This window comes from Schistosoma haematobium, chromosome ZW (assembly GCF_000699445.3).
Source record: "Schistosoma haematobium chromosome ZW, whole genome shotgun sequence".
NCBI classification, from domain to species: Eukaryota; Metazoa; Platyhelminthes; class Trematoda; order Strigeidida; family Schistosomatidae; genus Schistosoma; species Schistosoma haematobium.
Window position 1 is genome coordinate 47,645,048 of NC_067195.1, and position 23,018 is coordinate 47,668,065.

The following is a 23,018-nucleotide window of genomic DNA, read 5'->3' on the forward strand; positions in this document are numbered from 1 at the left end:
GTGTGACATACAAAAACCGTGTACTTAGTCATAAGATGAGTTGAACCAAAACATCAATTGGTTGTAGTCGAGTGGAAGCAGCTTTAACTGAACGCGTCGCGTTCCCAAGCCAATTCGTGTTAATGTCTGGATCCATATTCATTGAAGAAGATGAGGAATATGCGAAGTCGCGTGTTTGAATCATGTCTGGATGCAGAGAATCCAACGTCAGCTTTCACACCGAATCCCGAGAAACATGAGTTGGAGAGCTTCAGACCATTGTGATAACTTTGCAGCTGAAAGTGCGGCTTTCAACCGTCGGCGAAGTCATTCTGCCAGCCTATTTATGTATTGGGATTTCAGTTGTTTTGTAATGACAACATAGATGTTACTTTTCCTAGCCACCACGTTATAGTAATCGAGGTTAGAGATTTATCAGTTACTTTGGCTTTGGCTCAAGTTAAGCGGTCATATCATCCGTATTCAGTCTTAGCTGACTACGGATGAAAACACTGGATACTTGGCAACACTGGTGTTAAATATGTTCCTAAAATCGATTGAGGAAGACGATGATGGGTAATATAAAAGCAATATGGAGAAGTTAAATGCAGAAGCAATGTTGTGCGTAGCTGCTAAGCCGCACAGTTATTGTAGAGGATACGTTGCGTAAAGGAATGAAGCGTGACTAGTTATTGACCAAGCGCTTTCAGTCAGCGATAGGTTTAATAAAACTAACGTAGTTAGCATCAACATCAAATGTTCACAAATTCATCTACTTGAGGGATGTACTTACCACTACAGTGCAATTAACGTGCGAATATCAGTAAAATCCTAAAATAAGTTGAGATTACTTTGTAACGAGTGTGCTGAGCAAACTCATGATGAAGCAGTTGCACAAAGACTGAATTCTCAGAAATAAAAAGACAACTCTGATTCCCAGTGAAATGTGAGTAGTCCGATGGCTTTAGGTAGTAACTCCGATGAAACAAACTCTGAAGATATGTTATATACGATAGGACTGAATTGTACAATAATAAGTACGTTATTTAAAAAACAAACAATAACCATTAAAGATGAGAGGAAAAACACGTACAAGTAAGGCAACATTTAGATGAAATTGGGACCACGAAGTCAAGTATCCACAGGAGAAGAAACGTCTCAAATGGAGTTTACTAGGATTTGCATACCGCAGTTGATCGAGCACCCTCAGGTCGTAGGGTTGATTGTAACTAATAATGTAGACACTAACACTGAATGTCCACAGAGCTCTTTATCTTCAAGAGTAATTCGAATTTACAATGTATATATACTTCTGAAGTTTAATTCTCTTACTGTTATCAGTTACAGAAAGAAATAAAAGCCATTCATATGTAGAGTTCAGTATGAGCTTTTCAGCCTCTTCATGCGGAAGGTTTTATTTTATTGTCAGAAAATTAGAAATCCACCTGTCGAGCGTTTGAAGTTTGATGATCATATGTACCGAATACTTTGGGCGGGCTTTCAGTGCGTTTATTTTGACTTTCAACGTAACGTCGTACGGTCTGTTTTCTCAAGCTTCTCTACAGTTTAGTAGAAGGAGTTTGTGGACTTCTGCCTTCTCAAAACTACTTTTCAAATCCTTTGTGTTTGGACGTTCTCCAAACCACTGTTGCGTGGCTTCCTATCGTACAGGTTTTAAAATGGATGCTGTTGTGCTACCACAACCTAACGGAGACATTCTAAGCAGTCCTGAAAATGGAATCTCAGGAGAGGCTGTCAAGAAGCGGTTGTCAGTTGAACGGATTTATCAGAAGAAAACCCAATTAGAACACATACTTCTGCGGCCTGATTCCTATATCGGTTCCACATTGAAAGACACTCAGCAAATGTGGGTCTTGGATGAGAGTCAGCAACATATGGTCAGTCGAGATATCACATTTTCTCCTGGTCTCTATAAGATTTTTGATGAAATCCTGGGTATGAGAATGTTGTTATTTTGATCTGTTTAGTAAATGCTGCCGACAACAAAGTTAGAGATCCTACCATGTCATGTATAAAAATCGACATTAATCCGTAAGTATATTTCTTTATAATTTTTCCCAAAGTGCTGAGAATATGGTCCGCATCTGGAATGATGGCAAAGGAATCCCAGTTGTTCACCACAAAGTTGAAAATACCTACGTCCCTACTCTGATATTCGGCCACCTACTCACTTCAAGCAATTATGATGATACTGAACGGAAAGTGACAGGTGGAAGGAATGGTTATGGCGCCAAGTTATGCAATATCTTTAGCAAGAAGTTCATTGTAGAAACATCCTCTAAAGAATACAAAAAGAGTTTCCGGCAGGTATAAGTATGTATAACAAATTCATTTCTCCAGGTATGGGTCGAAAATATGACAAAGACAACTGACCCGAAAATTTTGGCGGATAAAGGAGATGATTTTACTTGCATTACATTCTATCCCGATCTTGCACGTTTCGGTATGAACGAGCTGGAACAAGATACGGTATCTCTTTTTACTCGTCGCGCATATGACATGGCTGCAACCTGTAATGGAGTTAAAGTTTTCCTTAATGGCAAAAGATTACCCATAAAGAGTTTTATGGACTACGTAAACCTTTTTATCAAACCCAACAAAGATGACGGAGACAGTGTTAAGGTAATTATGGAAATCCATAATAATATTTCGGAATTTTTTTTGACATAACTGTAACCATAAATATCGTCATGTTCTCACCACATTGGTTTCATTTAAACTCCATAATACCGATCAAGTCAGGTTGTTGCTGCATCATATCCAGATTCCCGTAATATTCCGTGTTCTCAAGCACATTCATGTAGGAACCAAGCATTACGGTCGCTAATGGTTAAGATGTAAAAATGAGTAAAAGATATAAACCAGTTGCTTAGTCGATTCCCTGTTTTGAAAGTTTTTCACAGCTTCAATCGTGGTTACTGATGTAAAGCTTTTGACTGAGTGGTTTTGTTCATTCATGGCATCCGTAACATCAAATTGGTTAAAGTCATGTTAGTGCCACCCTTAATTATTTAATGTTCGTATTTGATCGAAACCTAGGCAATGTTCACCATTTTTGACTTATTAGTTCGTTAATATTCTTATATTCGTGGTGGATGTGAGTCTGCGAATGCAACTTATTTCCATTAAGACAAATACTTCACTGTACTATCAGTTCATCTTTGGTTAGATTCTGTTGGTCCATTTTCCACAGATTACAAATTGTCAGTTTCCACTCATGAAATATGACTGACCCAACATATCCATGACTTGTTCTTGTAGATTCTATAGGTTTCTTACTCCTGAGGTCACCTATGTAGTGAATCCATAATTATTTCACCAATGTTGTAACCAAACACACTGACACCAACAATATGTTTGCCATCTATCTTTTCTAACTAAACCCAACAAAAATGCTTTAGTAGACAACACATTCTATATTAACTGTATTTATATGGTGTTTATCGAAGTATATCAATTTCATCCCATCATAACCTTGAACTATTACTGTAGTGTAGGCTTTGTTATAATAATTCTTGTTTTATAACCTTATATATTCTGTCAAACTTATCAGTGATTCACGAATTTTTCTGGTTATTCTGCAAATAGGTTGTATATGAAGCAGTCAACCCGCGTTGGCAGGTAGCAGTAGCAGTTAGCAATACGGGCTTTCAACAAGTCAGTTTTGTTAACAGTATTGCAACTACTAAAGGCGGAACACATATTAATTATGTGAGTGATCAAATTGTAAACAAGTTAATGGAAATCGTCAAAAAAAAATCCGGAAAATCTGGTGTCCAAATCAAACCTTTTCAAATAAAGAATCATATGTGGTTGTTTGTCAACTGTCTCATAGAAAACCCCACATTTGATTCCCAAACAAAGGAGAATATGACTCTGCAGACAAAAAGTTTCGGGTCTACGTGTACTCTAAGTGAGAAGTTTATTGGACAGGTAAGAAAAGTTTTTTCTATGCTTTTTGTGTCTTGTCATGCTTTGTGTCCAAGTATTATTGTTTCAAACGTATTTAGTCTCACTTTTATTTATTGATTTACATAGTAGTCGTTTTAACTCTAAAACTTATCAGATTTTGGACAAGTGAATTTATCAAGCCTAATATTTTCAATTTCACGTCACGAAGTAGTCAGAAATGATGTATATGGTTTATTTATTTCAGGGTAACTCGTTCAATAGTGTTTCGTCTGGAGTACAGCGATTTCTATCGAAACCGATTTCTAGCAGCCTTAAGCAATTTAAAAAATGGTAAAACAATCGTGTTTAAAAAGCATTACATTTGTTATCTAAAAACATATGTTAGCATGAGTTTACTCAAATTGCTTACGCCTGTTACCCCTCGTGAAGGAGCATAGGTCACTCACCAGCATTCTCCAACGAACTCTGTCCCGGGCAATCCTTTCCAGTTGATATTCATCCTTTGGATGTCTGTTTCCTATTCTCGATGCACCGTATTCATTCGTCTTCACTTGAGGATTCCAAGTTTGCTTCGTCATGCAATTGGATAAATTCCACAATGTGTGTCCTATCCACCTCCATCATCATCTCCTAACCTTTTCTTCAGCTGGAATCTGGTCAGTTCTCTCCCACAGTAGGCTGTTGCTAATGGTATCCGGCCAAAGGACATTCAGTATCTTGCGTGAACAACTGCTTTTAAATACTTTTACATCTTGACGTTCGTATTGAAGATTCTGATTTTGATATTGGTTGACAGTTGTTTCGAGTTCCACGTGTTCTTCAACTGTAGGAATGCTGCCCTTACTTTTCCAATCCTTGCCTTTTAGTCTGCATCTGATCCTCTTCGTTCGTCGATGATGCTTCCCAAGTAGATGACACTTTCCACATCTTCCAGAGCTTCTCCATCAAGTGAGATTGGGTTGGTGTTCTCCGTGTTGTATTTGAGGATGTTGCCTTTTCCCTTGTGTATGTTGAGGCCTACTGATGCAGAGACTGCTGCAGCTACACTAGTTGTTTGCATGTGCATTTGTTCGTGGGGATGGGATAGAAGAACTGGGTCATCTGTCAAGTTCGAATCGTCTAGTTGCATCCAACCTGTCCATTATGTTCCGTGCTTCCCTTCAAATGTGGAGGTCTTCATGATCCAGTCAAGCACCAGAAAAAAAAGAAAGGGGAAGAGTAAGCAGCCTTGTCTGACTCCAATCCCCACTTGGAATGCGTCTGTCTGCTGCACTGCATGCACGACTTTGCAGTGTGGTCTATCGTATGAATTCCGTATGATGTTGACGATTTTCTCAGACACACCATAGTGACGAAGAGGGTTCCATAAGGTCATCCAATCCACACTATCAAATGCTTTCGCATGATCAAGGGAGTTGATGTATAGTGACGAGTTCCATTCAGTCGATTGTGGAACGATTATCCGTAGTGTCGCGATTTGGTCTGTGCACGACCGATCATTACGAAATCCGGCCTGTTGATCTGAAAGCTGGACGTCTACTGATTATAATTTATGCGGTTCAGCAATACTCTGTTAAAAAAATTTTCTGGTACCGATAGTGCTTTTATTTTTGCATAGTTCTCACATTCACTTTGATCTTTCTTTGGTATCTTGATTAGATATTCTTACCAGTCTGGCGGCACTTGTTCTTACTTCCAAATCTTCCTAAATAGAACGTGGAGCATGTCTGCATTTTTTGCTGTCTGACCTTAGTGCTTCGGCTGGTATATTGTCAGGCCCTGCTGACTTCCCACTCTTGATTTGTTTGATGGCCATCCAGAAGGTCTGTAGGTGCCACCTCGATGTCCGGTAGGTCTAGTCAATCTGGTCTATTTAAGAGTTCCTCGAAGTATTCTACCCTTCTGTTCTTGAATCTCGGTGATCGCCTTTTTTGTCCTTAACCTGTCTCTCTGGTTTAATATATTTCCCTGCTAGTTTCTTCGTTGTATCATATAGCTGTCTCATATTTCTTTCTGTTGCAGCTTTTTCCTCTTTCGTTTCTAGGTTTTCCACATATTTCTGCCTGTCGGCTTTAATATTCTTCTTTACTTGCTTGTTTGCTTCTGTGTATTCTCTGTTCTTGTTCGGCTGTTGTTAATTAATATCTTTTTCTTCCTTCCTTGAACCGTGTCTAGAGTTTCCATAGAGATTCACTACTTATGCTTCTTCCGGCCCAGCACCTCCTGACACATTGAAGTTAGTGCTTCTTTGACTCATTTCCAATTGTCCTCCATAGCAGTTTCTTCTCTGAGTAGGTCTTTAATGCTTGTAACCTGTTGTTGAGAGTTATCTTGAGTTTTTCAGTATGTCGAGGAAAGGCTGTATTGAACCTTTACAATGTTGTTTTTCCAGTTGTGCAATGTTTATTTAGCTCTAGTTTCATCTTGGCAATAACCAGGTGTCAATCTGAATCTGTCAGTTTCTCTCCTGGTTCTCATGTCTAATTGTTCTGAATTTTTTACTGATGCAAATATGATCTTTTCAGCTTTCTGTAGTGTGGTTCGGTGAGATTTCTTTCAATAATGAGTGTGTAAAGAAATGGAGTCGCAATCTTAGTTATTGATAGTCAATTCACCACTAATAAGTAATGCTACATTTTAACTATTTTTAGATTGTTAATATCAGCGTTTTTCTTGGCCTTGGAAGCATTTTTCTTATAACAAAAGTGTGAATAATTTGAGTACTTGAGGGTCTTGGACTCTTTAAAATGTGTTGGTATGTTTAATGTTGAGATTTTGTAACATTGGTTAGTTTACTAGTTACGTATCATCTTTGTGTTAACAAATTGTAATTTCTATTTTTCATACATTTACGTTCATTTGTTTTAGGCCTCAAAATCGGGTATAGTTGAAAATGTACTGTCTTGGATTCGTTTTAAAGCAATGGAAAAAATGGACAAGCAATGTCACAAATCCAAACATTCTAAGCTCAAAGGAATACCTAAATTAGATGATGCAAATAATGCAGGGACTAAAAATTCTTCTCAATGCACTCTTATTTTAACAGAGGGTGACTCAGCCAAAACTTTAGCTGTGGCTGGTCTTGGAGTTGTCGGTAGAGACAATTATGGTGTCTTTCCATTGAGAGGCAAACTACTAAATGTTCGTGAAGCATCTAACAAACAAATTATGGAAAATGCAGAAATAAACGCACTGATTAAAATTCTTGGACTCCAATACAAACTGAAATATGAGTCGGTGGATACGCTGAAAGATTTACGCTACGGCAAGTAAGTCTGACATTCCTTACTATTTGGAACTTTCAGGCTATATATATATATATATATATATATATATATATATATATATATATATATATATATATATATATAGTGGGTGGTTAGTAGTTTTCACCTGTGATCTTATTTGTTTTTTCATTTACAGGATTATGATTATGACTGATCAGGATCAGGATGGTTCTCATATTAAGGGTTTAATAATAAATTTTGTTCATTGTAACTGGCCAAATTTGCTAAAGCATAACGTAGTAGAGGAATTCATTACTCCAATTGTAAAAGTGTTTAAAGGGAAACAAGAATATTCTTTCTACAGCTTACCAGAATTTGAGGAGTGGCAAAAATCAACTCCAAACTGGCATACTTGGCGTGTAAAATACTACAAAGGTACGTCTTGTTTCAATTGTTCGTTATATTTCCTTTTACTCATGAGCACGAAACATTCACTAAGAGTCTTACATTTTAACTTCTAGTCAATTCTACGTTGCATTATTTCTTCTCATATTAGGTTTGGGTACTTCAACAAGCAAGGAAGCTAAGGAATACTTTTCTGACATGAATCGTCATCGGATTCGATTTCGCTACAGTGGGACTGAAGATGATGGGAGCATTCAATTGGCTTTCGACAAAAGTAAGATAGCTGATCGTAAAAACTGGTTGACCAACTTTACACAAGAACGTAAACGTCGACGTGAATTAGGTCTCCCGGAGCCTTACTTGTATGGGAAAGATACTCGAGCAATAACTTATCACGATTTTGTTCACAAAGAGCTAGTGTTGTTTTCGAATTTGGACAACGAACGGAGTATCCCATCTGTTGTAGACGGGCTGAAACCTGGACAAAGAAAGGTTAGCATCTCAGAAATTTTACAAATTTATAACCAATGTTCCTCAGGTGTATCGAGTTACAACTATATGCTTACTCATAATTCTCACAAATCCAATATTTTTGTTGTTGCTTTTGTTCAGTTCACCAGAAAAATACAGTATGTCTACGTTTTGGTATTACTGTATGCTGTGAACATTGATCGACGTTACAGTTAGGTTTATAAATTAATTCTCGGACAGTTATTAGGTATAAAATCTTGAGTTCTTATTATTTTTAAAAAGTGTTTATTACTATTCAAAATTAATATCAGCTTTAACACACGGATGCTCTTTAAATGGACGTTCTCATTCTCAATATCGTTATTTATAGTTATATTCTAATGTTGGTGTTTTTACTAAGCTACGGTATCACCTACAGTATTCTATCTCTTGTGAGAAAATCTCGTCAATAATCATTAATAGATATTTAAGAATTAAGAATAGTAGTAGACAACATACAAATCTGAAACACATTTTGTTTGACAATAAACCTCACAAACAAGTTTTATATATACTTTTCTGATTTTAAGACTTTTAACTAACGAACACTTATCCTCTTAAATTTTGACTTTATGTTTCCTTTTTTTTTAGGTACTGTTCACCTGTTTAAAAAGAAATCTTATTAGAGAAATTAAAGTTGCTCAGCTCGCTGGTTCTGTTGCTGAACTGTCGGCTTATCATCATGGTGAACAATCCCTGATGAGCACTATTATTGGTTTAGCTCAAAACTTTGTCGGTATGTTTTATTTATTTTCGAGTACTTCAAAACAGTATTCTCCGTATATATAGGGCTACTTGATGAAATCCCGCTTCATCTACTTAAGTTTGGGAAAACTAGTAGTTTATTTTGAATCCAGGCTCACGAATATATATTTGATCACAGTTAAACGGCTTATGTTTCGAAGTTTGTTAGGCATTGATTGCTTATGCTAAACAGGTTTTGTCCCTTCATGTTTGATCTCTAATATTGTTTTGAATTTCTTCTGAATATTGCTTCAGAAAAAACCCACAAAACTGATGTGTCTTTAAAACTGGTCGATAGCTTCGTCTTGAAGCCATCGTTTATTCACTGCTAAATACTAACTACTAAACCAGAGAGTCACTTAGTTACTTTCCTTTCATAGTAATACTTAAGAGTGAAAAAACTGGATGGAATACCAAAATATTACTAAAGCATCTAATTACTACGGGGAGGAAAACCCGCTGTCATTAAAATGAATGGTGTCTCGGCGAAGAAAACTTCCTTTTTCGACGATATCATTTTCGTAAGCTTGTACAATCGTGTTTATATTTAATTTTACACGTAGTCTACAATAGAATAGATCAGTGTTACATAATTAAAACAAAATTATAATAGTTAGACGTTGTTAGATATCAGGTATAAGTCTATAGAAAATGGAATGGTTTTGGATCATAAAGTAATCAAAATTTTCGAGAGACTTCAACTATTGAGTATGACAATACACAGAAGGGTATTGTTTCATTTAATAAAATAACCAAAGTCCTTAAAAGCTTTCATGTATTCAACGAATAGAAGTACTCCACTTCGTAACAAATTAATCAAATATTACCAAAGGATTAAATTATCTAATAGTTTTAGAGATAATTAATAACTTATTGAAGAAATATAGACGACAACTGTTTACTTTACGATGGTGATAAGATAATAATTAAAAAATGATAAAAGCATGGAAGAATAAGGGATTGAACATTAATCTTGTACAGAGAGATCAGTTTTGAACTGTTATATCTTATCTGCAAAGTGTGCCTCTGTAACTGGTTGTCTCGCGTGAATATCTGGCAGTTAAAAGTAGCTCTGTTTGATAAATTTATAAACATAATTCTGGTTCATATCGGAAACTTTCGTCAAATTTAAATGATCTTCACAAACCACTCAGTCAGTAATAATTTTCTTCCTAGCTACTGACCTAGAAATACAGATTCCCGAAGTTCTGGTGGCAAGTTATGACTAGTAGAGATCAGTCATATCAGTAATATAAAGGTCTTTGCTCTCCGCGAGTTCGTTTCCTAGTGTATAGTTTATTTACACAGATAGTTGTGTTGAGTTTGAAAATATCACATGAGTTTTATTCTTGGTCGTGTAAGAAGCTGTTCTTAAAATGTTTTATTATGAATAATTATTCATCCTTAGGATCAAATAATTTAAATTTGCTTCAACCAATTGGTCAGTTTGGTACGCGACTTAGTGGAGGTAAAGATGCTGCATCTCCTCGTTATATATTCACTGCATTGAACTCACTTACACGACTTATTTTCCATTTGGAGGATGATCCTCTGTTAAATTATCTATACGATGATAATCAACGTATTGAACCAGAATGGTATGCTCCAATAATTCCTATGGTCCTTGTCAATGGAGCAGATGGTATCGGAACTGGCTATGCAACACATATTCTCAACTATAATGTTATAGAGATAATAAACAACCTTTATCGTATGTTAGATGGTGAAGAACCGCATCGTATGTTGCCTAACTTCCGTGGCTTTACTGGTACCATTGAGGTAAGAAAAAAGTGCACTGGATATTATTATTGTTAATGTCGTTTGTTAGATTATGTGCTCCACTGTCATGCTGTACTTATCACTATTTACATATCAATAAATAAATTTATTTTTAGGATTTGGGTAATAATCGTTATGTTTGCTATGGAGAAGTTGCTGTTCTAGATGATGATACTTTGGAGATTACTGAACTTCCTATCCGGGTCTGGACACAGAATTACAAAGAATCGGTTTTAGAACCTATGTTGAATGGTTCAGAAAAGGTCCCTGCTTGTATCACGTAAGTAAATATTCCTTTCAACCTTCATATCTAAAATTTCCTAACTTTTAAGAAAATGCGTATAACTTTTATTTTGTTCATTCTAGAGATTACAAAGAATATCATACAGATGTCACTGTGCGGTTCGTTGTTAAGATGTCTCCTGAAAAATTGCGGGAAGCCGAATCTACTGGACTTCATAAATTCTTCAAACTTCAAACAGTCATGAGTACCGGTTCGATGGTTTGCTTCGATCCTTTAGGTTGTTTAAAGTGTTATCCCAACGAGATGGTTATTATCCGCGAATTCTACGAATTACGTCTTACATGGTAAGTCTAATTAGTGTTTGTAACTGACGTGATTGTCAACTAAGATTTCCCACAATTTTCAGCCATTTATACACATCGTAAGGTACAAACACCGTTAAGGGATTTAGTATTAAGTCCCATAGTAATCGAGTGTCTGTCATAATAACCCGTTTGAGCTACCCTAGCTTCTCATACTCGTTCCTTCAGATCCTATCAACCCAGCGGGGTCAGTCGAAGAGAATTGAAACGAGGAGCAGCAAATATAAAGCTTGAAGACAAAATCTTATTACCAACTGTACTGATAATAGTTGGATGTTTCCTTTAGATAACCAGGTTCTCCAATGATATTACATTCACACAACAAAATGGGGTGTGTGGAAAGGTCGACCTTAAGAATAATACATTACCTTGCTGCAAAAACTTCCGATGCCGGTGATGAGAACCTGTAAAGTTTTATACGTTAAAAGCTTTTCACAAGAAGGCAGTGCTTGACTGACACCTAACAACTGTCTCTTGGGATCTGCGAGTACGCTCTCAACCTGTTAAGACCATTGTTAACTCCTCCGGAATAATATTCAAAATTTATAAGAAGTGGAGTATGAAGTGAATCTGTTTCATTTTTGTCGATTCTAAATTTTGTCATCAATAATCTTAAATCACTGGTTTTGATTATTTTTCTAACCTCATCCAGACCATTTGGAACTCCTGTATCATGTTTTTGTTTGATCATTCTTGGAATTATTCTACTTGTCCCTGAATTCAGTCAGCATTTAATTTCATGGAAGGTGGCAAAGAAGCCTGTGTAGCATTATTCCAGTCACTAGTTGTTAGATGTTTGTGCTATAACCATTTAGTTAGAACAAGTTACTGACTTTTTAATTAATGATCAGAATGTTCATGCTATTTCTGTTCCTTTCAAAGTTGTCTCTTTCACGATAACTATTACGTCTCGATAATTTAGTGTATATATTTTCAAATGCTAACTGTTATAACTTGTGGCCTGTGTGCCCTGTTAATGTATAACGTGATGATACCGCCAATTAGAGAGCAATGAATTATCGATCGGACCATTGACGCATAAAAACCAGTACGAGCAGTCTAGAGTCCTTATCGGTCCTGATTCCCGCCTAGCCCAACCAATTATTTCCAGAACACCAATCTCAGCCTCTGCGGTATGAATCATTTATTTGAAACATAATGGATTTATATACCAACCAGGCAAACCACATCGTACCATAGAATAGGAAACAACATTTGTACAAAATTTAGACAAATGTGGCTGTTAATAAGGGAGATAGTAATCGGTTTATAGGGTTTGACTCAAGAATGGTAAATCGTATAATAATAGTTCATAGGCTAAAATAAAGCTCATAATAAGAAGGACATGATTATGAATAGTTTAGTTATTTAACAATTATACGATAAAAATATGCGTATAGTGTTAGTTCAGAAATGGATTCCAAAAATTACCATTCATTATTCTTATCGGTATATAACACTACCATGAACGTGAAACGTAGGTGACTTCCTCTTTTTTTCACCCAACCACAGCTAACCTGAATTTAAAAGGCAATGATTGCTTAAAATCTATTAGATCTAATGGGATAACCAGTTATGTCACAAAACAGGCAAACCAACTTAAAAACACCATTAAAAACTTTGGAAGTGAGAAACAAATGAGGTTGAGGAATTTGGCGAATAGTTTGGAATTGAAACTTAAATCATACATATTATGACGGTGTAGGCGCTCTGATTTATTTCTTTTTTTTTTGGGGGGGGGTGGAAGTAAACAAATTTAATACATTAATTTACTTACCAATCCAACAGTTACCAGCCGTTGCTTGAACTTCTATGTTTTGTCAACTGATTTTTTTCGTTGCCTGTGAACACAATGTACATCTATGTAACTATTTACAAATTCTTTAAAACAAGTTTGGTTACATTTTCTATATACAGTACTTATAGAAGTAAAATGATTGATATCGATTATGTAGGTATGAAAAACGGAAGGTCTACTTAGAAGGTGTATTGTCTGCAGAGGCTCGGAAACTAGAAAATCAAGCCAGGTTCGTCCTTGAGAAAATTCAGTCTATTATGGTGATCGAAAATAAACCAAAGAAAGAATTGATTCGTATGCTTAAGGAAGCCAATTATGATTCAGATCCTGTTAAGGCATGGAAAGAAAGCATAGATAAAGCAGCTGCTGTGCAGGAACAGGAAGAATCTCGTACAGATGAAGGTGCCCCTCAAACTGAAGCGGTTGAAGCAGGTCAACCTGACTACAATTATATTTTAAATATGCCTTTATGGAGTTTGACGAAAGAGCGTAAAGATGACTTACTTGCTCAAAGAGATGCTAAGCAAAAAGAATTACTCATTCTAAAAAGTAAATCTCCTTCCGATTTGTGGCGTGAAGATCTTAAGAAATTAGAGGAGGAGTATAAGGTATTTTCTTATTTGATCATTTTGTAGTTTTAGTAAACTATAAATATATATATATAAATATATGAACCCGATGATCCCTGGTACGGCCGATAGTAGGGCGAGTCCACTGTCTTTTTTAAATACTCTCACATGGCCACGCGTATACACTCACAGCCAGGGAAGTCCTACTCACTGCCTTCTCACAGCGGGGTTGTTGTTTACGAGCTTGAAAGAACGAAAAGACGTATGCCCGGATTGGTGGATATTGTGCATCTATCTGGGGGGGGGATTGGAAAAGTCTGATTCCAAACTAATGACGTACATAGGCTCCAGTATCCTGAGGGAACAAATGGTTTGTGAACCAATTATTTTTCACCGGCTACCATGAGACTGCATCTCGTAACGTTGCTTGACTGTCTTGTGAATTAGACGTCTAGGCCGAAGGCTCCGGGTGTGGCCCCTTAAGAAAACCACCTGCTTCGGTCTGAGTACCCAGGCAGTATCATATCTCACACACAAATCAAGTGACTTGTGTGACACATATGTATTCAGTGCCCCTTTGTACCAATATTTATGTGTTCAAATAATAATAATAATACTTCATGAGCCTGCATCTTTTAATAACAAAATGATATCTCTTTACATATGATTTTTGTTCAGAAAGTAGAAGCGGAGTTGGCCGCTGATGAACAGGCTGCAATTGAAGCAGTTGAAAAAAAATTAAAAATAGCATCGACTACGACAGCTGGTCGTGTTGCTGCTACAAAATCACGTAAATTAGCAATGGAAACAAGACCAGATCCAATGGGCAGACGAATTGTTCCGACAGTAGATGCTGATATGATGAAGAAGGTGGAGGGAAATAAGAAGAAACGAAATAAAACAGAAAACGATCTAAATGAAGGTTTGTTTTTTCGTATTATGCCTTTGCTGTTAGTGAGAAGAAATCAATTATAAGTTACAAATAGGTCTTCTATTGTATGTTAATTTTGTTTATTTCATAGATGTATACGAATTGCACAGTTGATATATTTTGCAGTTTCATTCATTAAAACAAAGCGTTTTCACTGAAAATAATTTTCTTTAAAATGGATACTCATTTTGACTACTGAAACATCATCGTTATGTGTCGTTTAGTGTTTGTGAGCGAAATTGTTGCCATATACCATATGTTTTTAATTTGATTTTCTCCTACTCTTCTTTAATTGTTGGTTTGAAACATTTTCTTAATTTTGTTCCGAGTTCTTAGCGTATATTTGCTCCCACTCGTCTCAATTTCCTTTTTCTTTCTATAAGGTAACGAGTTGGATAATAGTTTCGAAGCGAATGATGAAGAAAACGATGGAAATGATGAACCTAAACCGCTTGCTCAGCGTCTTGGTGCTTCTGAAAAAACAGATGTACAGAAGACAGCTACTACACGTGGACGTGGTAAAGGAAGAACTGTCCCAACAAGTCGTCCAAAGCTTCTGAAACCATCCAGTCCAAGTGAGTATTCTTCGGATGAATACTGATCATTAATATATGAAAGCATGTAATAGTCATTTTTTACTATTATGGTTGAAGGTTACAGCATGGTGGACAAACAAATTTATATGCGTTTGCTAATTCCCTCTTATTGGTTTTTTAATATTTTTCAACGGTCTTATTTAATATAAATAATTATACCTATGAACTGCCATTGCTGAAAATAAACAAGTTGGTACATTTTTCTTTTAGATATTAGTCCTATTAAACGTAGAAATGTGGGTGGAAATGCCAAGCGTAAACGGTCTAGTCGTATGCCATGGGAGTCTGGCTCTGACACCGGAGACTCAGAAAGTCAAGTCTCTATTGATAGTGATAATGATCATATTTCCCCAATTTCCGGTTAGTGTTCTTTTATCTTTCCAAGCTGTATATTAATCTGATTTTCGATGGTTTGTTGGTTGTTATTATTTACTTTGTTGAATGTAAATTATAGTTTTTGATAAGGGGTTCCCTGAACTGAATGATTTAATTGCGAAGCTTCATTTGTCATTCTAGATAGCAACATTGTCACTGTTCATTTCCATAAATCTAACCACACCATGTCAACTTTATATAACAAGTTAATAAAGTGTATCTTTTTCACTGCATTCACATCTGTTCAACTTTAATCACTGTCTACTATTCCATTACATTTATTATTAATATCTATAAACCTACATTAGCCAGTTTTTTCGTCAAAAATAATATTTTGAAAGGTTTTATTTATGGATTTACAAATTTTTAGGCATTAATAATTTATTTCGATGGAATATAAGTTGGGGAGCTTGGATTTACTGTCAAGTTTCGCTATAATATTTATTGTATCAGTGGGTCGAAAGTAGATTACATTCTCTATCATAGTATAATTACTAAATTATCTCAAAATTGTAAATATTATGATGTGAAACTTTCTTTTGACAACTAACTCGTGGTATGAAGTACTAGTAACTAATATATGGAGCCATATTCATTAATTTTCACCCCATTTTCAACTCGGTCATATTTTCTTCTGTTTCCTGGCCGACCACTTTTGGTCGAGTCAGAGTTTGTGGAATTGGTTACTGTAAATGGTGTTCGTCAGGGTTGTCTGCTTTCTTCATTTTTATATAGATTTATCCTAGTCATGGTTTTATAGATAACTCTCTCATCGTCTGACTTTCCAGGAGTTTATTTTCTACCATGAGATTCACTTGTTGACTTAAAACACGGAGTTGATATAATTCTGTTTGGTGAAGACGCTGACAAAATACAGTCTTCCGACCAACTTAAGCAAGAATACAAGCATGTTTGGGATGCGGTTCTCTCCCTCCAAATGTAAAATTTTACTTCGGGATTGGCTTGCGTCACCGCCTGAATTAATGATAGGCAGTGAAGTAGTTGAACGCATCGACTGCTTCACTTATCAGTCCTAATGGTCTGGTGTCTGACGAAATCCCAGCACGCATTTAGAAGGCTCGATTGGCATTTGCCAACTCGCATCACTAATGACGTATGTGGGATATTCGTCTTCCAACTAAAAGGTGAGTTTATTGTGCAGCAGTTCTCTCCGTTCTACTTTATGCATTTCAAACATGAGCATTGTAAGAGTATAGGATGTTTGTTAGTTACTGGTCTTCGATTATAGGTATCTAAGAAGCATTGCTTGTGAATTTTGGAACCACGGAGTAAGCAGTGCATGGGCTAGAAATCGGGTTCTAGATGTTAACAGGAAATAGATTGATGAGGTGGTAAATCTTTGTCAACTGAGGCGGTTCGGACATGTCTTACGTACACGCAACTGCCACCATGAAGTCACTGACAGTTGGACTTAGCCATGTTAGTAGGTACGAAATACCTGTTTGGGGTCCTCGTGATTATCTTAACCACTGGTTAAAGACGTTGAATGACACGGCTCAAAATCGTTTGCAATGACTCATGTGCATCCATTCTTTGTCTTCCAAATTTTAGATTTCTCCCAACTATTTTTTGTTTTTATTTCTCTAATTTATATTTTCTTTTCGAGTCGTATCTTCGATGCCTGATCTTTCTTATTACCACTAATACTGTTTCTACCTCTTTTATCCTAGGGTTTGGCCTGACAACTTCATCTCTCTGTACTAATGTAATGTGGCAACTTGAGCCGATGTACATATGTACAGTTTCTACATTGTGACTGATTGATACTTCTGTTTAAGCAACAGGATAGATGTTGCTCAGAACGTAGTGAATATCCATTACCTTATTTTATAGATTTTCTTGTAATCTCAATTACACCCGCTAATTCTCAATGTGTTGGCATGCGAGTTTGTAGCATTTCTGGACAATTTACGAAATAATGATATGCATCAATGACTGCAAATCGACACAATCAACCATACATTTATCCATCTGAGTCATTGATGAGTTTATTTGTATTGCAGTTAATAACGTCTTAAGATACTAAAAGTCGTCTTCTGATGAAAGTTGATTATTTCGAACTAACTAGATCGTAATAAATAATTAGTTTGTTACGCCAAACATTCGCTTCATTTTCATAACTTAAATTACTATTTGAGGCGTGTTAATTTGAATGGTTACTGAGCTGACCTCAATATTTTCAACACAATGTACTATGGAGCATTTTATAATTTGTATCAAAGTACTAAATTTCTGAAGTTTGAGATCTGTCATTTCCTTTCAATGGTACATACTTATATATCTGCCCTTAGTTGTTGTTTGCTACTCTATCACAAGGCTAAAGTTGTAATTTATATGTAAGTTCATTATAGTGTCTGTATATTTATGTAAGTTGTGATTTACACTTATTTCTTCAGTGTAAAAGCTTATGTACTGTAGTCAACGTACATTATTGATAATTATTTTTGTTACTATTTAACATCATTCGTGTTTAACTACTTCACTCTTCAATCATGTAGGTGGACCTGCTGTCGATCGTGTACGACGTGAAAAAGCTGCAGCAACAAAATATGTTTTCGATAACGACAGTAGTAGTAATGAAGAAGATAATGAACAAGAGGAGAATTTTCAAGTTGTTGATCATGGACAAGGAAATAAAGAGATTGATATACCGATTGTCTCAGAAATTCCAGACACTAAGTCATCATCAATCCCATCAAGTAGCCATGGTGGTGGTGCATCTGTAAAGGCTGAGTGAGTAATCACTTTCATGTCTTCTATGCATTTCGTCTTCATGTGTTACTTTTTGCTAAAACTCTAACCCACTATTCCTTTTGTTACTTGTCTTATGGTTATATATATATATATATATATATATATATATATATATATATATATATATGATGTAGTTTGTGACACTCATTCGTATTTCACTAATCTTGTTCGGTACAGGTTAAAATCCCTGCCGCTGAAAATCACAATTCGGGATAATCGTCTATCTTATATAATGTATATCTCATTATTTATAAGAATTTCATCATCAGTAACTAGAAAATTGCAAATCATAAATATTATAGGAACTGAATAAGGAAATTACATTGTAAATGAAGAACTAGATTTTTCTAAACTAACTATCTCCTAAATGATTCAGATATTTGCTTTCTGTTTGTATATATGTATATATATGCTCCATAACTTCTGAGGATATTACTTATCTAGTCTTTCCCCTTATTTTCTGTTTTGAATATTAGTTCTGGGTCAACATCTCGTGGTGCTCCTGGTATTGCATCAGGTCGTGGACGTGGTCGTGGTGGTAAAGGACGGCAGTTTTCAGCTCCACCTAAATCACAACCTAGTATCAAATCAATGTTTCCTCCTACTCAGAAGAAAACCACAATAAATATTTCAACAGACGATGATTCTAATGATGCCGCAAGTAGTTAGTATATTTCATTAATCATTATTAGCATTGTAGATAACAGTTCTGTGTTTCGTATGTTATATTCACTTGTCTGTTATTTTTCATGTACCGACTCACTGCTACATTTAGATCGTAATACTAGCCAGTCAAACAAGTATCAAAACGTTAACCTAGTGACTATCATATATAGGATAACCTTACAGTAGGTTTAATTCGTCGAAATCCATTAATCTAAATTTTTAACCGTCTGACTCTAAAATTATCTTCTTGAAATCATAATGTTCATCACAATTTATCGAATTTCATAATAAGATGTGTTTTGGTAAGTCTGAGTAGTGGACGCTCTGTTATGAAACTCGCTTTTTTAAATACTTTCCAAATGTAGGCTGTCACAGCAACTCAGCCTTGATATGGCTAAGGGTGGGGAGAGTCTACTGTCGCTCTTTAAATACTCTCACATGACCACACATATACAACCACTAACAGTGAAGTCCTCACAGCGCGGGTGTTGTTTACGAGATTGAAAGAACGAAAAGCGAATGTCCGGCGCTTTAACCGGATTGGTGGATATTGTGCATCTATCTGGGGGGATTGGAAAAGCCTGATTCCAAACTAATGACGTACATAGGCTCCAGTATCCTGAGGGAACAAATGGTTTGTGAACCAATTATTTTTCACCGGCTACCATGAGACTGCATCTCGTAACGTTGCTTGACTGTCTTGTGAATTAGACGTCTAGGCCGAAGGCTCCGGGTGTGGCCCCTTAAGAAAACCACCTGCTTCAGTTTGGGCGCCTAACCATTGTTCCAGCCCTCATAAATTGAATGACGAAGTGTGGCGCATATCTATTTGGTGTCCCCTTATATCAATGTTTATGTGTTTAAATAAAATAAAACAAATATATTTCTCTGAGTAATCATGCAGATAATCTTTCATTATAATGACTAGATACTCATCAATTAGTGTTTTTACAGTTTTACTTGTAGTCTAGATCATAGTAGTACATCATAATAGATACAAGCTGTTGATAATTCAACTTTTATTAGTGAAAATAATAGTAAATTTATTTTCGACTTTTTATTGTTTTGTGTAGTATCATAAAAAGAAAATAACTGTAAAAATTGCAATAATTTGATGGTCTTTTTATGATTTATTTATTCTCAAATCAGTAACTACTTCTCAAAAAGAGCCTAGGGTAAATTCTCGACGTACTGTAACAAATCGTGCCCGATACGTATTTGATGATGAAGATGACGATCTAGATATTGATTCAGATGACAGTGGTGCCAAAAAACAATCCAAAGGTGGTTCACGTAAACGTCAGAAAAACGATGATGATAGCGATTTTGAACCCGAAAAGGTTAAGAAGGGCAAGTAAGTAAGATTGGTCAGACTAATAGTTTCCGTTGACAATAATAATAATCTGTTCAAAGAAATTTCAAGTATTCACAGATCGGTTTTCTCATATATCTGAAATCCATAATTAAGGACGATCAACAGCATTCACTGAAATCCAAAACTTTAAAATTGACACAAACATTTTCATTTTTCATCATATAAACGATTAGTGTAATTTACTTTTTCATTATGTACACCTAATATACACACATTAACACTGTTTTTCTAAACTTGTTTATATAAAATTGATGCATGTGAATTAGCGAACAATAGTGTTTAACTTCTACATCTTGAGATAATAAATTTATCTTTGCAGAAATTAATGGATTTGGAAAAATTACTGATATTACTTATAAAGGCCAGCATGTTTTCATCTTTCTCTTCAATCTAAAATCTATCAGTAAACACTTGTTTCTCATTGTTTAAGTCACGGACTAGTCTTAGTTAGACCATCGTTGAAAATCAGGGAAGCACTGAGTAGCTGTTTCATTCTAGTATGGGATTGCTCAACAATGAGCATCTACAAACCCCTTCAGAGAATTGAACGCAGGACCTTCGGTCACATGCATGAACGTTTGATCTATGAAAAGTCAACGATCTATATAAATCACTTACAGTAACACTAACTTTATCCTCACAAGATAGAATTGCTGAATTATTAGTGAAATGCCTTGACCAGTGGAGCTAAACCACGTTGGCTGTCAGACTGTTGTCTTCCCCAGACGATTTATAATGGTTTTTCAGTATCGTAAATTGATTTAGGTTAGGCGTATGCACCCCTGGATGCTAATTCAGTGGTCTAGATACTGAGTGTTCGGATTCAAGATCGAAGATCCTAAGTTCTATTGATTGTAGTGGGGTCGTGAATACTGGGAGGCTTTGCATTAAAACCAAACATCTGTATAATGCTTCCAACTTTCCAATTGTAGTCTATCTAAGATCAGTACATGACTAAAACTATGAAGATCCTACAATTTTTAAAAATCCCTGTACAAATATTTGTTTATTAATAGGTAAAATCACCGTCTAGAAGTGTGTGTTTCATTCTTCCTGCACTGATCTTAGCTATAGATTATTTTTCTAGCGGATTTTGTGTATTATTTATGATATTGAATATTGTTCATTTTTGTTTTCATTTTGGTCCGCATGTTTTAGGTCAAAGAAGGGAGCTCTAGATGACTCAGATTTCGAATTCTCCGACTAGACACTTGTACAGAAATCCTTTTTGTTTGAACCATTTTTTGTTAAACAACTGTTATTTCTCTTTTATAAGGTTGCATTGTATTTATTACATATTCCTCCCCGTTTTTTTTTATTGGACATTTTCGGCCTAGAAATTTATCACATATACTCATATACATATATGTTTCTATAATGTCCATTACCATATTGTATTAAAGTTCATTTTGGTTTATACTAATAACTGTTACAGAAATGGATATACTACTTATGATAAAATGTTAACAGTTTAGTATGTTACTTGTTTTTGTGGTTTATATTCTACGTTATTTCTCTTATTGCATTTTTCATAATTATATTAAAACATTTTCTGTTTTTACTGCACTAAATAATTTTAAAAAAATAGTTTTTTGTTAAATAGGTCCCAGTTTGGGTTTTTGTCGATATTTCTAAGTGTACCTTGTTATGTTAAAAAATTTTTATTCTCATTATTTTATGTGAGGCATACGATAATAATGAATCGTTTCGTTGTGCGGTAATATCTTCATACTAAACAATTTCCACTAATTGAAATCTAATAGTTTCATGAATCTAAGTTTAGTAGCTTGAATTTGTCATTTTTCACACTAGTTATAGATTCCTATTTTTAGAGTCGTTTGCTATAGCAGTCCAACCACACTATTAAGTGATACGTAAAATCCATAAAATAAAAAGACAGTATGATTGTGATATAATTATATTACAATACTCAACTTGCGAGGTCTTCGCGATAAAAGATGTCAACTTCTGTAATTTGAGTAGTGTATTTCCTGAATTAGATGACTAAAGATATTTACAAGAATGTTCGTTAAGCTGATTAGCGCCTTTCGACCTAATATGATTACGCGAAGGGAAAAATCGTGGACACGATTAATTAATGGAAACCTATTCGTCACTATGGTGTGTCTGAGAAAATCGTCAACATCATACGGAATTCATACGATAGACCACACTGCAAAGTCGTGCATGCAGTGCAGCAGACAGACGCATTCCAAGTGGGGATTGGAGTCAGACAAGGCTGCTTACTCTTCCCCTTTCTTTTTTTCTGGTGCTTGACTGGATCATGAAGACCTCCACATTTGAAGGGAAGCACGGAACATAATGGACAGGTTGGATGCAACTAGACGATTCGAACTTGACAGATGACCCAGTTCTTCTATCCCATCCCCACGAACAAATGCACATGCAAACAACTAGTGTAGCTGCAGCAGTCTCTGCATCAGTAGGCCTCAACATACACAAGGGAAAAGGCAACATCCTCAAATACAACACGGAGAACACCAACCCAATCTCACTTGATGGAGAAGCTCTGGAAGATGTGGAAAGTGTCATCTACTTGGGAAGCATCATCGACGAACGAAGAGGATCAGATGCAGACTAAAAGGCAAGGATTGGAAAAGTAAGGGCAGCATTCCTACAGTTGAAGAACACGTGGAACTCGAAACAACTGTCAACCAATATCAAAATCAGAATCTTCAATACGAACGTCAAGATGTAAAAGTATTTAAAAGCAGTTGTTCACGCAAGAT

General features: G+C 35.7%; 1 protein-coding gene across 3 annotated transcripts; it reads left to right on the forward strand.

The window, feature by feature from the left end:
* Positions 1–1,472: 1,472 nt before the first annotated feature.
* On the forward strand, positions 1,473–22,050 carry TOP2A_1 (DNA topoisomerase 2-alpha; the record flags this gene model as incomplete). 3 transcript variants are annotated; one of them, XM_012940008.2, is made up of 20 exons in its annotated part: positions 1,659–1,935; positions 1,968–2,031; positions 2,064–2,307; positions 2,341–2,622; positions 3,589–3,933; positions 6,781–7,181; positions 7,336–7,574; positions 7,696–8,036; positions 8,646–8,790; positions 10,207–10,577; positions 10,694–10,857; positions 10,944–11,165; positions 13,139–13,589; positions 14,229–14,472; positions 14,865–15,056; positions 15,288–15,437; positions 17,972–18,206; positions 18,704–18,891; positions 20,043–20,247; positions 21,427–22,050. In XM_012940008.2, 20 exons carry the CDS (start codon positions 1,659–1,661, stop codon positions 21,473–21,475), a joined length of 4,809 nt encoding a protein of 1,602 aa, XP_012795462.1. In that variant the 3' UTR covers positions 21,476–22,050. The 3 variants fall into 3 exon arrangements, with proteins under 3 accessions (XP_051071659.1, XP_051071660.1, XP_012795462.1); XM_051211584.1 differs by having other exon boundaries at positions 1,473–1,935; positions 15,288–18,206; positions 20,043–22,050; XM_051211585.1 differs by having other exon boundaries at positions 1,488–2,307.
* Positions 22,051–23,018: the final 968 nt, after the last annotated feature.